This window comes from Adiantum capillus-veneris, chromosome 14, assembly GCF_014529385.1.
Source record: "Adiantum capillus-veneris isolate H3 chromosome 14, ASM1452938v2, whole genome shotgun sequence".
NCBI classification, from domain to species: Eukaryota; Viridiplantae; Streptophyta; class Polypodiopsida; order Polypodiales; family Pteridaceae; genus Adiantum; species Adiantum capillus-veneris.
Genome location: NC_140944.1, coordinates 24570415 through 24584460, shown reverse-complemented (window position 1 = coordinate 24584460; position 14046 = coordinate 24570415). Strand labels below are relative to the sequence as shown.

Below are 14046 nucleotides of genomic sequence, written 5' to 3'. Positions count from 1 at the left end.
TGAACATTGGCACGTCTCCGCGAAGTGCCCCAAAAAGGCAGAGCCTGAACAAAATGAAGAGGGGCTAGAGAGTTCGAGCGCAGCAGAGGAACGTGGCAGAAAAGGCAAGATGAAAGCAGGATTGGTTCCAGATTGCTTGGGTACTAACCCAAGCCTGATTGATGGAAGTACAGAACTTTGTCGAGCTTGGGGCAAAGTGAAAGATCAAGAAGCCCTGATTTTCTTCGATGGAGGAGCCACGCCAACTTCATTTTGTGCGAATTGATGGCGCGGCTCGAGATTACACCCGATAGGATGGGACCACCACAACAGAGGCAGTTCTAGTGGTACCCGGACGGGACATGGCCATTACACCTATCATTGGCAAACTTCGGTTGCATTGTCAGGGGTATTTGGGGCACGAGGACTTTTACATAATGCCCTTGGAAGGTTGTGGCGTCCTCCTAGGAGTCCCTTGGTACCATAAGAACAACGCCGTGGTCGATTATCAGGCAAAGAAAGCAACTTGAACAAATGAAAAGGGTCGGAAGATTGTACTTGATGTAAAACTGAAGGGCGAGTCTGTTCCTATTATATCGCCTTTGGCCATTTCCAAATTAATGAAATCCAGTCTCTTTGTTTACTCGATCTACTTGAAAGAGTTAAATGATGAACACAAAATGAACATGTCTGAACTTGATAAAGAATGCCAAGATTTTCTCCACACTCATCCCGATTGCTTCTTTGAGGGCCTGCCTGGCGAGTTGTCTCCATCTCGTCCTGAGGATCATACTATTGATCTGATACTTGGAAGCACACCACCGAACCGGCCACCTTACCACGTTAGCCGAGCCCAGAATGAAGAGATTACGAACCAAGTGAAAGACCTTCTGGATAAGGGTCTTATCGAGCCGAGTACTTCACCCTACCTCTCTCCGGTGTTTTTGGTTTTAAAGAAAGACGGACCTTGGAGAATGTGCATTGATTACAAAGCTCTCAATAAAATCACCATCAAGAACAGATTTTCAATTCCAAGGATTGACGATATTCTTGACTGACTACAGGGGTTCTCTTGTTTCAGCAGGTTTGATTTGAAAAGCGGATATCATGAGATCCGAATCCCACGGGAGATGTCTACAAGATGGTCTTTCGGACGAGCTTTGGTTTATATGAATTTTTGGTAATGCCTTTTGGCCTTACTAATGCTCCAGCGACTTTCAATCGAATGAGGGATAGGATTTTCAGAGAGTATTGATCATTTGTCGACACTTTCTTTGATGACATTATAGTCTTCTTCAAGGATGAAGCAGAACATAGACATCATCTGCTACATGTCTTTCAGGCATTGCGAGATCACAAGCTAGTTATCAATGCCAAAAGGAGTGAATTTTTCTTGTTAGAGATACAATTTTTGGGACACACCGTCTCAGCAGCAAGAGTACAGATGGACCCAACCAAGATGGAGACTATACGTGATTGGCCCGATTTGAAGAATGTTCATGAAGTTAGAAGCTTCTTGGGCTTATGTTCTTACTGTCGGTGGTTCATCCAAAAGTTTGCAGAGGTAGCTTCCCCTTTGCACATTCTGACACAGTAAAGAGCCCCTTTTTCGTGGGGAATCACAGATGTGACTACCTTTCAGACACTGAAACAGAAATTGACTACTGGACCCGGGTTGACTTTGCCGGGTTTGCAAAAGTCGTTTGAAGTATTTTGTGATGCTTGTGGTCGTAGTTTGGAAGCAGTCTTAATGCAAGAAGGCCATGTCATTGCCTATGAGAGCCGAATTGTTTTAAAGGCCAGAATTGACAGCACAGTTTTTATGAGAAAGAGCTTTTTGGCGGTTATCCATGCTCTTAGAGTAAGTGGCGACATTACCTACTCATCAGAGTTTACGCTACTTCTTGTCACAGAAGCAGCTTTCGAAAAAGCAGATGCGGTGGGCTAACAGCTTGTCACAGTTTCACTTCCATATTGTCCATCTTCAGGGACAGAAGAACTTGGTGGCAGATGCTTTGTCCCGGAAACTGTTAGTCTTGGATATTTCCGCGATTCATCATAGAAGCTTCGAGGACATGGTTGATTAGTATGCCACAGATTAGGATTTTTTAGATATATTCACTTGAATACAGAATGGGGAGGCATTAGGAGATTTCGGAGGTCATTTGGAGGGCCTTCTAAGAAATTCTATTTCTCTCTCTAGAAAATGTTCTTAAAATATACTTGCACTTGTTGCGTACGTCCAAACGAACAACTGGATAATTCAAAAAGGGAACCTAACTATTTAGAAATCCTTGAAAACAGTCACTTTTTCATTCAGTGTGTGTGTCGTTTTCATGAAGTACAGGACGCTCATTCAATATAACTTTCGTCATCATTGAAATTAAAAAATTCACAAAATTATCAGTTGGTGTTAGAATTCAAAGTTTTTGACACCGCCAATGCGTTCAAAATGACCAAAAACTTAAAAAACGTCCAACTACTTGCCTCAATCTGACACCTAGAGAGGAAGAAATTGTCAAAATACCTCTAAAAAGGAGATTTTGCCTCACGGCGCGCGGGGGGGCATCTGGAAAATTCCAAATGGCCCTCCGCGCGCTGTGAGGCAAAAAATAAAAAAGTTGGATCACGACGCGCAGAGGGTCATCTAGAATTCTCCAGATGGTCCCTCACGCGACATGGTCCAAAATCCCCTTATTAGGGGTTTTTTGGCGATTTCTCTCTCCGGGTGTCAGATTGAGGCAAGTAGATAGGCGTTTTTTACGTTTTTGGACGTTCTGGATGCATTGGCGATGTCAAAAGCTTCAATTTATAACACCAATTGACAGTTTTGTGACTTTTTTTAAATTTCAATGATGACGAAAGCCATCTTAAATGAGCGTCGTCTACCTCATGAAAAAGACATTCGCATTGAATGAAAAGCGCTTTTTCCTCTCTCTTCAAAACGGCCCTCCAAAAGACCTCCGAAATCTCCTAATGTAGGAGCGGGATATTCCTTAGGGGATGGCTACTTGATGAAGAAAACGATGTTGTGCGTTACACAGCCGTTGAGGGAAAAGATTTTGACAGTGCCATTGTCCACCTTTTACGGGTGACCGCGGCATTGACACCACCTTGAAAGGTGTGTAGCGTTACTTCTTTTGGCCAAGACTCAAGAAGGATGTGGACGACTTTGTACGTAGCTGCTTGGTATTCCAAAAGGTCAAGTTTGAGAGGCATAAAGCACAAGGATTGTTGCAACCTTTACCCATTCCCTCCCGCCCCTAGGAAAGTATTGCAATGGATTTCATTTTTGATCTCCCGAAGACAGAGTGAGCATGATGGCATTTGGATTGTCATTGACAGATTTAGCAAGCAAGCTCACTTCATTCTAGTGAAGAAAACAGTCAAGCCGGATCATTTAGCGAGATTGTTCATTGCACAGATTTTCAAATTACATGGCATGCCTGAGACAATTGTCTTTGACAGAGATCCCCGATTCGCGAGTTTGTTTGGAAGGCTATTTGGGAGAACATTGGCACACGGTTGCAGTTCTCGTCATCTTTCCATCCGCAAACAAATGGGCAATCTGTGATTGCAAATTCAGTCATACTGGATTTATTGAAGTCTTATATTTCTGATCAGAAGACTCAATGGGAAAATTTTTGCCCTTGGTGGAATTTGCCTACAATAACACGATCCACTCCTTGACAGGGAAGGCGCCATTTGAGATCATTGAAGATGCTCCGAAGGTTCCACCCTTCCTTAGCACAAAAGATAAGATTTTTGAAGCCGACCAGTACACGAGGGACTTGAACACTGTTTTTGCCAAGGTCTGGGATGCTTTAGCGAAATATCAGGAAAGACACAAGAAGGCAACAGATCGACACCGTCGCGATTTTAAATCAAAGGAAGATGATTGGTTGCTGTTACGTTTTGAGAAGGCATGCCGAAGAAAGAAAAAGGGAAAGGAGCGGCTTTTTCCAAAGCTTAGCATGAGATATTATGGCCCTTTCCAGATAAAAGAAAAGATTAATGATGTCTTCTTTAGACTAAAGCTGCCCGATACTTGGAAGATTCACAATGCATTTCATGTGAGTCTATTGAAGCCTTTAAAAGGCGATGTGCCCGATGATGGGGAGCCAGATGAGCAACTCGAAGTGGAGGAAAGCGAGGAGATATTCGTTCCAGAACAGGTTTTGGCACACGAGGATAGAAAAATAAAAGGTAAAGCGATTAGGCGGTTCTAACTTCTTGGTTAAATTCAAGAACTATCCTGCATTGGATGCGAAGTGGATGGAGGAGGACCTAGCAAATACTCGTCTGATTTTGGAACTTTACCTCGAAGCATTCGGTTTAGCATAGTCTACTCCGATAGAAACCCCGATTTCAGCATGGGTAAATCTAGTGCAGTGGGTTTGCACAAGAGGGGAGTCACTCCGCTCCTTTGTCAACGGATTTACCCCGATTTTGGAATAGAGTCACTGACGTCTCCCTTTGGGTTTCAAGGATACTGATGGGCTGACAGTATTCTGTTGTATGACTTTATAAACTGGAATTCCCGAAAATGAAAATGAAAATGATTGATTTGTACTTGTTTGAGTGCAGAACTGAAGGTCGAAATGACTGTAGCATTCGGTCTCATAAATCTCTATAGACATGATTGCAATAAGGATTAGTTAATCGGGCATTTGTGAGGTCCTGACTGGATCTAGATGCGATTACTAAATACTTTGCCGATTAATCATGGTCTGAGATTTGAAATGAATTTATATGTGATGTGTCCTGTGATGTCAAGTGATGTGACTGTCGTTTTGTACAAGTGCTAGATGTTTTGTGTTTAGTGCGTCAGTACTAACAGTCAGTGTCCACTAAGATAGTTTATGGCTTCTGTCTGTTTTGCAAGCGTAATCGAGGGCGATTACAATCCTGTCAAGAGGGGGGTATGTCACAAACTGGTGACGTGGCCGGCCCCTGAAATGTGCCGATTGGTTGATGTGGCAGTAGGCCCCGAAATCGCGCCACAAAACGCTTTGACATGCTGGCTGGCAGGCCATACGGATTTCCGCTATTTTCGCTGGCATGCTGATGTGGCAGTGTACGGATGCTCGTAAAATACGTTGGCTGATTTTTGGCAGCTTTTGGACTACAATTGCTTTTGAGTTTGAGGTTTTGGGGCTTTGGTTTTGGGCATCAATTGTAACAATAAATAAGTTTGTTGGGGCCTCATGAGTCATTACTCAGAGCATCTGGACGTAGAGTCTGAGTGAGACACCCCACAGACTCCCTTGTACTTTACACCAAGATGAATATAAAAAGAAATACCGAAAGGGGCGCCAGTGTTTGGGGCCAATACCTCTTGGCACGGAACTACGCCGGGCCGTGTAGTCTTTTGTGAACTGTTTTAAAGGAATCTCTGTTGTGTCGTGGTAGAATCTTGACTTGGGATGTCCCAAGTTTGTTACATCTTGACACTAGAGGGTCGTACATGACACTCCCAAAGGCTGACGAAATCTGTGAAGCCTTGGCTATTCTAGCTACCTTAGTACTATCTGCATTAAATGCATCATCACCATCGGGACTAGTCACATATAGATGTGTCAACTCTGACTCCTAGAGAAGCACCTCCCCCTCATCTATAGAGTCTGGATCCACATGTCCTGAACCATATCAGCCTCTAGCATGAGCATGTGTCAACCCTGACTCGTAGAGAACCACCTCCCCCTCATCCATAGGGACTGGATCCACATGTCTTGGCATAACCATATCAACCTCTAGCATAAGCATATCAAAAACCTCAATATCATCCATCTCCGTAGTAGGAGGCATCTCTATCCTAAGAGGTAAATTTGTTGTGTCTTGCCAGAGTATGGTTGCTCCAACTCTGGAGTGGAGAGAGAGAGAGAGGAGAAGAAGGAGACTGTGTGTGGGTGGAGTTAACCTCTCAAGTAGAAGATTGAGAGAGCTCCTTATTCTTGTATATGACAAAGAATAAGGGGGCAGTAAGTGGGTTGTCGAACATTGTGTCCAGCTCGAGATAAGGCACATCGCCTTTACCCCAACATACTTGCCCATGGAATTGGCACCATTTTGGTTTATTGGGAGATTTTTCAAGTAATAGAAATCACCCTTGTTCTCAGGAGAGAGAAATGAAATGAAATGAAATGTTATATTAACATCTTCAAGAGGCCAAAATGACTTGTGAGACCAAAAAGTTACAACGCGGTGAATCTGATACAATGCCAGAGAGAGAGAGAGAGATGGCATGTTTTGCATGCTAGCTGCCATTATAGTGGAACGTTTGGTGAGCTCCTTGCTGTCACGATCTCAGTGATGCACCGTCCTCTACTGTGGACATCCTCCTAGACATTTGGGTGGAGATTATCCACACTCCATGTAGCAGTAGGTCAAAGGTAGCCGGGGAGCGCATGCTTGATTTTCTCAAGGGATGGGCTCACTCCCAGATGTTGTTGGGTTTTGTCATAGGTCACATTTAGTGGCATTACTTCCCACCACAGTGGTTCATCCTACACTCCTCGCCTACTCCACCTTGCACACACACACACACACACACACACACACACACACACACACACACACACACACAGAGAGAGAGAGAGAGAGAGAGAGAGAGAGAGAGAGAGAGAGAGAGAGAGAGAGAGATGAATGAAATGAAAGGTTATATTAAAACGTCTTCAAAAAGCCAAAATGACCTATGGGATCAAATTGATACAATCCTTGTGGATCTAATCCAATGTCTGGGTACAAAAATAAAATGAAGTAAAGTGAAAGATTAAAACTAAAAAGACTCAAATCGTCAGCCTCATCATCATCATCATCCATGCCCGAGGATGCCCGGCATCGGGCGTTGTCCGAGAAAGTATTGCATCAGTCACTGGAGAGCTTCGTCAATGTCCGCCTCTGTAAATAATTGTACTCAAGTGTCTCCCATGTCGTGCTAGAATAGTCCTGATTCTTTGGTGGAGCCTTTGTCGATGTCGTGGTCAGCTCATTGGCTCTGTTCACTAATATACCTTGGTAGAAGTGGGCTCTGAAGTCTGCTGCGAAGCATGCTCATCCAGCTGCTGAATCCCTGCTCTAAAGAAGTCAGTGATCTCCCTCTGTGAATGTTTCCCACTACCTGGTCTCCTCAAGAGACTTTCCTTGTGTCTGCGTAGCTCTAGCAAAAACAACCCGAGGCATCCTTGATCTTGATATCTCATGACTCTAGCCAACGTTCCAAAGCCCTCTTTGAATAGACAGTGAAAGCGGCCTCGTATCTCGTAGTATACCGGACAATGACAATTGTGATGTAACTCTGTCTCTTGGCATATCCTGGCTTCTGCTGGTACTCTCCTAATGTGCGCATCTGACCAATAGCACATCCTATCCCATAGGATAAATGAGTGTCCATATAGGCCGGTCTGATCACATATCCATCCTCTGTTAGTTGGAGGAGATGCTCTCTATAGAAAGCCATCTTTGTGCCCAACTCTTGTACCGGTTGTACATGTGCTTCTGGTATCTAGTTGAATCAAATCTTGATTTATAAGTCTAGTGGTCTCCATCCGTGTGAGAGAAAGGGAGGGTGCATCCAAGGAGTATTGGAATGGAGGCAGTCTATCCATGTTGAAGCCGCGTGAATGAAACCATGATGTCATATGCCCTTGTAGCGCTATCTGTCAGGATGACTCAAGTGCTAGCCGAGCATATCTGTCTCTGCTGGGAAGGTCCCATAAATTAAGCATGAAGGAGACTGATTTAGTAAGGGCCTCAAGTACAAGAGGAGGGGCAGCTAGCTCAGCCCGAATAATCTCATGTGGAACTGAGGCCTTAGCAAGAATCATCCGAGAGATCATAGCGACTAGACTCCGTTCCATACATCTCCATTTATAGTGCAACCAGATCTGCCATGGTGGTCCACTGAGGGCCCCCAAATCTGAAACCCATAGAGCATAGCTGAAGCCACTAGAGTGTCAAAAAGCCACAGCTTTGTTCGAGGTTCTTGAAACTTAATCTGCGAACACATCTTCTCCAAACCTCCCAAGGCTGCATAAGCTCTCGTCAATGTAGTCTCTGCTGCTCTCCTCGATGAAAATGCCGGTCCACTGAAGACTACCCCAAGATAGGTGTATGCATCTGTATATTCCACCGTCTCCTGGCCATGTGTAAACGTAGTTGCTGACCTCCTGGCCCACTATGGTGTGGTGTTAAACACCATAACCTTGGTTTTCCCCAGGTTAACAGACAATCCACAATCGTGGGCAAATGTGTACAAAGCATCTAAATGCCGTTGTATCCCCTTTGGGGAGTCGGAAATCAGCACAATATCATCAGCATATAATAGTAGTGGGATCCATGTCCTTGCCAACTATGCTCCTCTATCACCTCATCCACATACATGCCAAATAGTGTAGGAGATAGCGGGCAGCCCTGTTTCACCCCAATAGTGGAGTGAACCAAATCAGAAATCCCCTCTGGAGTGCGCACATGCCCCACTACTGACTTGTATAGAGCCATGATCCCCCAAATCAACTCTTTTGGAACCCCCACCTCTTGCAGTCTGCGCATTAATCTAGCTATGGGCATTGTATCGAAGGCTTTGCGGAAGTCCACAAAGCAACAATAGAGCCGTCTCCCACGAGAGAGAAATGAAATGAAATGTTATATTAATGTCTTCAAAAGGCCATAGTGACCTATGAGACCAGAAAGTTACAAGGTGGTGGATCTGATACAAAGTCAGAGTAACAAAATAACCTAATCAACAGTACAAAACAAAGATATATATTATGGGATTCTAGATAGGTCAATGTGAGCTAAGCCGAAAAATTGAGCAAGAATGGGCGGCTAGTTGGGATAGCTGAGTCACAAAAGATCTAGCATCGGTCGTTGGCGGATCTCATCAATTTCCTCCATGGTTAGTAGTCTGACCGGGCGTTGTGCATGCCTGGCCAGCGTGCTCTGAATCTTTTGACGTAGCCTCCGTCGATGCTGTGTAGTCCTGCGCAGTCGTGGGTGCCTGGATTTCCCCAGTTCAATCGCTCGGTCAATCAATGTGCCTCTGGTGTGAGACGGGGGGGGGGGAGCTCTGCTGTGGGAGTGGCTCTTGCGGCTGTCCCGTGTCTGCTCTGAAGAAGTCTGTAATCCATCTTTGAGACTGGTTAGCCTCGCCATTCATCAGGCTCTCTCTGTGTCTGCGCAGGTCGAGCAAGAACAAACCCAGGCATCTTTGATCTTCGTATCCCATTACTCTTGAGAGTGGTCCAAAACCCTCTCTGAACAAGCAATGGAAGCGGCCTTGTATCTCGTAGTAGACGGGGCAGCGGCATGTATAATGCAGCTCTGTCTCAGGTTCCATGTCACACAAGGGGCATGTCCTGGCCTCTGCCGGTACTCCGCTATATCTCCCGGTTTCAATCCGCAGCTGGTGAGATGATGTGCGTAACTGGCCAATAGCACATCGTATCCCATGAGACAGGTGGGTATCCATGTATCTGGGTCTCATCACAAAACCATCTTCCGTAAGCTGGAGAAGGTGGTCTCTGTAGAAAGCCATCTTCGTGCCCAGTTCTTGTGCTGGTTGTATCCATGTCCTCTTGGTGTCTAGTTGGGTCAGGTCTTGGCGAATGAGCTTGGTGATCTCTGACTGTGTAAGAATGAGAGATGGTGCATCCAATGCATACTGGAATGGTGGCAGCCTGTCTATGCTGAAACCATGATGTCATCTCCCCATACCAGCATGTTGTATCTCCTTGTATGGCTAACTGTCGGGAGGACTCAAGTACTATGCGAGCATATCTATCTCTAGGAAGTTCCCATGTGCGGTTTATGAAGGAGACTGATCTGGTGAGCGCCTCTACCACTAGTGGGGGGGCCGCCAGCTCTGCACAAATAATGGCCCATGGTACTGATGCCTTGGCTCTAATGAGCCGCGAGATCATAGAGACGAGAGGCTTCTCCATGTTCCCCCATCCGTCTGTGCGACTCGTCCTCCCGTGGTGATCCAATGAAGGTCCCCATATCTCAACCCCATAGAGCAATGCTGAGGCCACCAAGGTGTCAAAGAGCCAGAGCTTCGTCCGGGGTTCCTGAAACTGAACCTGCGAACACATCCTCTCCAATCTACCGAATGCTGCGTGGGCTCTAGTCAGTCTGGTCTCTGCTGCTCTTCTAAGTGAGAATGTTGGTCGAGTGAAAACCACTCCAAGGTAAGTGTAAGCGTCTGTGTACTCCACAGTCTCCTGCCCGTATGTGAATGTAGGTGCTGATCTCCTGATCCATTGTGGGGTGGTATTAAACACCATAACCTTGGTTTTACCAAGGTTGACAGACAAACCACTTTCGTGGGCAAACGTATGCAGAGCATCCAATTGGCGTTGCATTCCCTCTGTGGATTCGGAGATCAACACAATATCGCCCGCATATAACAAAAGTGGAATCCATGTCCCTGCCAACTGTGCACCTTTATCCCCGTCCTTGTCAATGTTGTCAGAAACCTCATCCACATACATACCGAAAAGAGTAGGAGAGAGAGAGAGAGAGAGAGAGAGAGAGAGAGAGAGAGAGAGAGAGAGAGAGAGAGAGAGAGATGAAATGTTATATTAACGTCTTCAAAAGGCCAAAATGACCTATGAAACCAAAAAGTTACAATTGGTGAATCTGATACCATGTCTGAGTACAGAAATTACAAAGTTACAAAGAACTTAATCTAAAACACTAAGGAGAAAGGAAATGGTGGTGGGGGGGGGGGGGTGTTTGTGGGTTCAGATGAAATCTCAGAGAGAGAGAGAGAGAGAGAAGAAGAAGAAGAGAACTTTAACATCGTAGGAAACCATCCCAAGAGACCTTAAAGATCTATCCGACGAGGAGAGTTGAACTCAAGAACTGTTATTCAAGAGGGAAATGATGAGAGAGAGAGAGAGAGAGAGAGAGAGAGAGAGAGAGAGAGAGAGAGAGAGAGAGAGAGAGAAATGAAATGAAATGTTATATTAACGTCTTCAAAAGGCTAAAGTGACCTATGAGACCAGAAAGTTACAAGGTGGTGGATCTGATACAGAGTCAGAGTAACAAAATAACAACAGTACAAAACAAAGATATATACTATGGGATCCTAGACTGGTCGATTTGAACTAAGCAAAAATGGGCGGCTTGTTGGGATAGTTGAATCACAAGAGATCTAGCATCGGTCGTTGGCGGATCTCGTCAATCTCCTCCATGGTTAGTAGTGTGACTGGGCGTCGTGCATGCTTGGCCAGAGTGCTCCGAATCTTCTGACGTAGCCTCCGTCGATGCTGTGTGGTCCTCCGCAGTCGTGGGCGCCTTGATTTCCCCAGTTCAGTCGCTCCGTCGATCAGTGTGCCTCTGGTGTGAGACGAGGGGGAGCTCTGCTGTGGGAGTGGAAGAGAGAGAGAGAGAGATGAGATGAGATGAGATGAAATGAAATGAAATGTTTATTAACATCTTCAAAAGGCCTAAAAGACCTATGAGACCAATACATCACATCCTCATCAAGTGTGTCCAAGTGTCTAATACAAAAATAAAGTACTAAAAGTAAAGGCTAAACATCTGAAAAGGAGGGGGGGTGAGTGGGTGGCATAGGAGCAGCCTGCTGGGCTCCAAGCAGCTGGTGTAGGGGTGTCCTTTTGGGCCTGGTTCTGTCCTCTGTCATCCCATGAACTCTTGCATGGGTCTCTCTAGCATGATATCAATCTCTTGCTCTGTGAAGAACCTCGTAGGAGTCGCTCTGTATCTCTCAATGATAGCCCGAATACACTGGTGGTATATGGAACGGCGGCGTGACTTGCGAGGAGGTCATGGGCGTCATGCTCCTCTGTCTGTGGCTGAAAGAAATCTGTAATCTTCCGTTGTTGCTGGATCTCTCTCATTGTGCCCCTCTTCAAGAGGTCCTCTTTGTGTTTGCGAATCTCCAGTAAGTATAACCCGAGGCATCTCTGATCCTGGTATCTCATGACTCTAGAAATTGGCCCAAAACCCTCTCTGAATAGACAGTGAAAGCGGCCTCGTATCTCATAGTATACTGGGCAGTGACATATGTAATGTAGCTCTGTCTCTGGCTCTGGCTCTATCTGGCACACCTGACAAAGCCTGGACTCAGCGGGTACTCTAAATCTGCCTGTCACGTGGGATAGATGACTATCCATGTATCCTGGTCTGATCACAACCATCCTCCGTGAGTTGGAGAAGATGCTCTCTATAGAAAGTCATCTTCGTACCTAGCTTCATGCGTAGGTTGTATCCATGTCCTCTTCGTATCCAACTGAATCAAGTCGTGTCTGATGAGCCTGGTAATCTCTGCCCTAGTGAGGGAGCTGGAGGGTGCATCCAGAGAGTACTGAAATGGGGGTAGCCGATCCATACTAAAGTCATGTAACTGAAACCAAGAAACTATCCCAAGAGACCTTAAAGATCTATCCGACGAGGAGAGTTGAACTGAAGACCTGTTATTCAAGAGGGAAATGGCATAACCAATCTACCACACTTGGGTGATAGAAAGGTTATACCATTTTCCTCTTCTTATTAGCACACACACATACACCCGAGAAGAAGAGTAATCGCTGCATATACTTGTTTCACACCTGCAGCCTGAACCTTCCTCCCTTGCGCTAGTTCCACCCCTTTTCCTACCCCGCATCTTGCACTTGGCAGCAATCCCATCGCTAGCATACACACAACTTGCCTCCTAAACCAACTGCACACACTGCTTGCTCCAGCTTCATGACACTGGTTCAATTGACCTATGATTGAGATTACTATGTTTTACATACTTTCAAATGTTTTGCAGATGCTTGATGACTTTGTAGATGTGACACAAGATGAGAAAAAACTGATGCATCTCTGGAATTCTTTTGTTCGCAAGCAGAGGTACTCATATCAGATTGATTGATTGTTTATGGTATAAGATTGATCAGGACATAGGGTGGTTATAATTTTTTCTTCATGTTGTGCAGTGTTCTTGCTGATGGTCATTGTCCATGGGCCTGTGAAGCATTCACAAAGCTTCATGCCAAGTGCTTTCATAGTAGCATGGCTCTGAGAAGGTGTTTTTGAGTTTTTATGTACGATGCAGCTTCTTTTTCTTGTTTTCAGTTTCTGCTAAAAACTTGCTTTGTGATTTGATGTTATATCAGGTGCTTGATGTTGTTTCTTGTCAAATTGTGGAATCATAATCTGGTTGATGGGAACACCATCAATAAATGTCTTCTCATCATAGACTCCTTTAAAGATGGTGATGAAAGCGGAGTGTCAACTTCAAATCCAAAGGTGTAAATCTGATTCGACCCAAAATGGGAGCGCATGTTGCACGTCAGCCAGACACAAAGTTTGTGGGTGCCAAGTTAGGGATGCTTTGTAACCAAAGGTTACACTGCAAAGGAAAATGTGAAGCAATTGGTTCAATTTTCTACAGAAGGGTTTTGCGAGCTGTTGTATCATGCCTTCGTGCAAGTTGTAGTGGACACCAGTAGCTTCCTTACTCATGCTTTCCCTTGTAGGTTGGGACCTCACATTCTTGACATGTATGATATACAAAGAGCCAATTAAACAAGCCTGTGGAATGCAAAATTTGCAAAGGGGTTAGTGCGCAGCTTCCCTAGTAAAAGCTCATCAGAAGCAAAGAGAAGGTAGGTGCCCACATCGATGTTTTTGTAACTCTGTTGTACCAAATGGATGTATGGGGAGACTCCAATTTTGTATGGAAGAATTTTTGTTGAGTAATGTTGGTGACAACTCTCTCTCTCTCTCTCTCTCTCTCTCTCTCTCACACACACACACACACACACACACACACATTAGCATTCATGTTAATGTATCCCTCCTTTACATGTTTGGAGATGATGTATTACGTGATGTTGATGATGATGTAGGGTAGGCTTACATACCTACCCACGCTAAGTGCCCTCATTTATTTTATTTTTATGTTACCCTGGCATTGTACTAGTCACACATGAATATAACCTTTTGGTTTCGTAGGTTATTTGGCCTTTTGAAGACGTTAATATAACAATTCATTTCTCTCTCTGTGAAAAAGAAAAAGAAGGGGAGAGCTCTCAAACTTACCCTCCACATCAA

General features: G+C 44.9%; 1 protein-coding gene across 2 annotated transcripts in view; it reads left to right on the top strand.

Moving 5' to 3' along the window:
* EMF2 (VEFS-Box of polycomb protein) overlaps positions 1-13704 on the top strand; it is a 158163-nt gene extending 144459 nt beyond the window's left edge. For both annotated transcript variants that reach the window (XM_086528400.1, XM_086528401.1), the window contains 3 exons: positions 12761-12840; positions 12927-13016; positions 13107-13704. In XM_086528400.1, the coding sequence (XP_086384526.1) occupies positions 12761-12840; positions 12927-13016; positions 13107-13245 (309 nt within the window). In that variant the 3' untranslated portion in view covers positions 13246-13704. The remainder of the gene's footprint in view (positions 1-12760; positions 12841-12926; positions 13017-13106) is intronic.
* Positions 13705-14046: the final 342 nt, after the last annotated feature.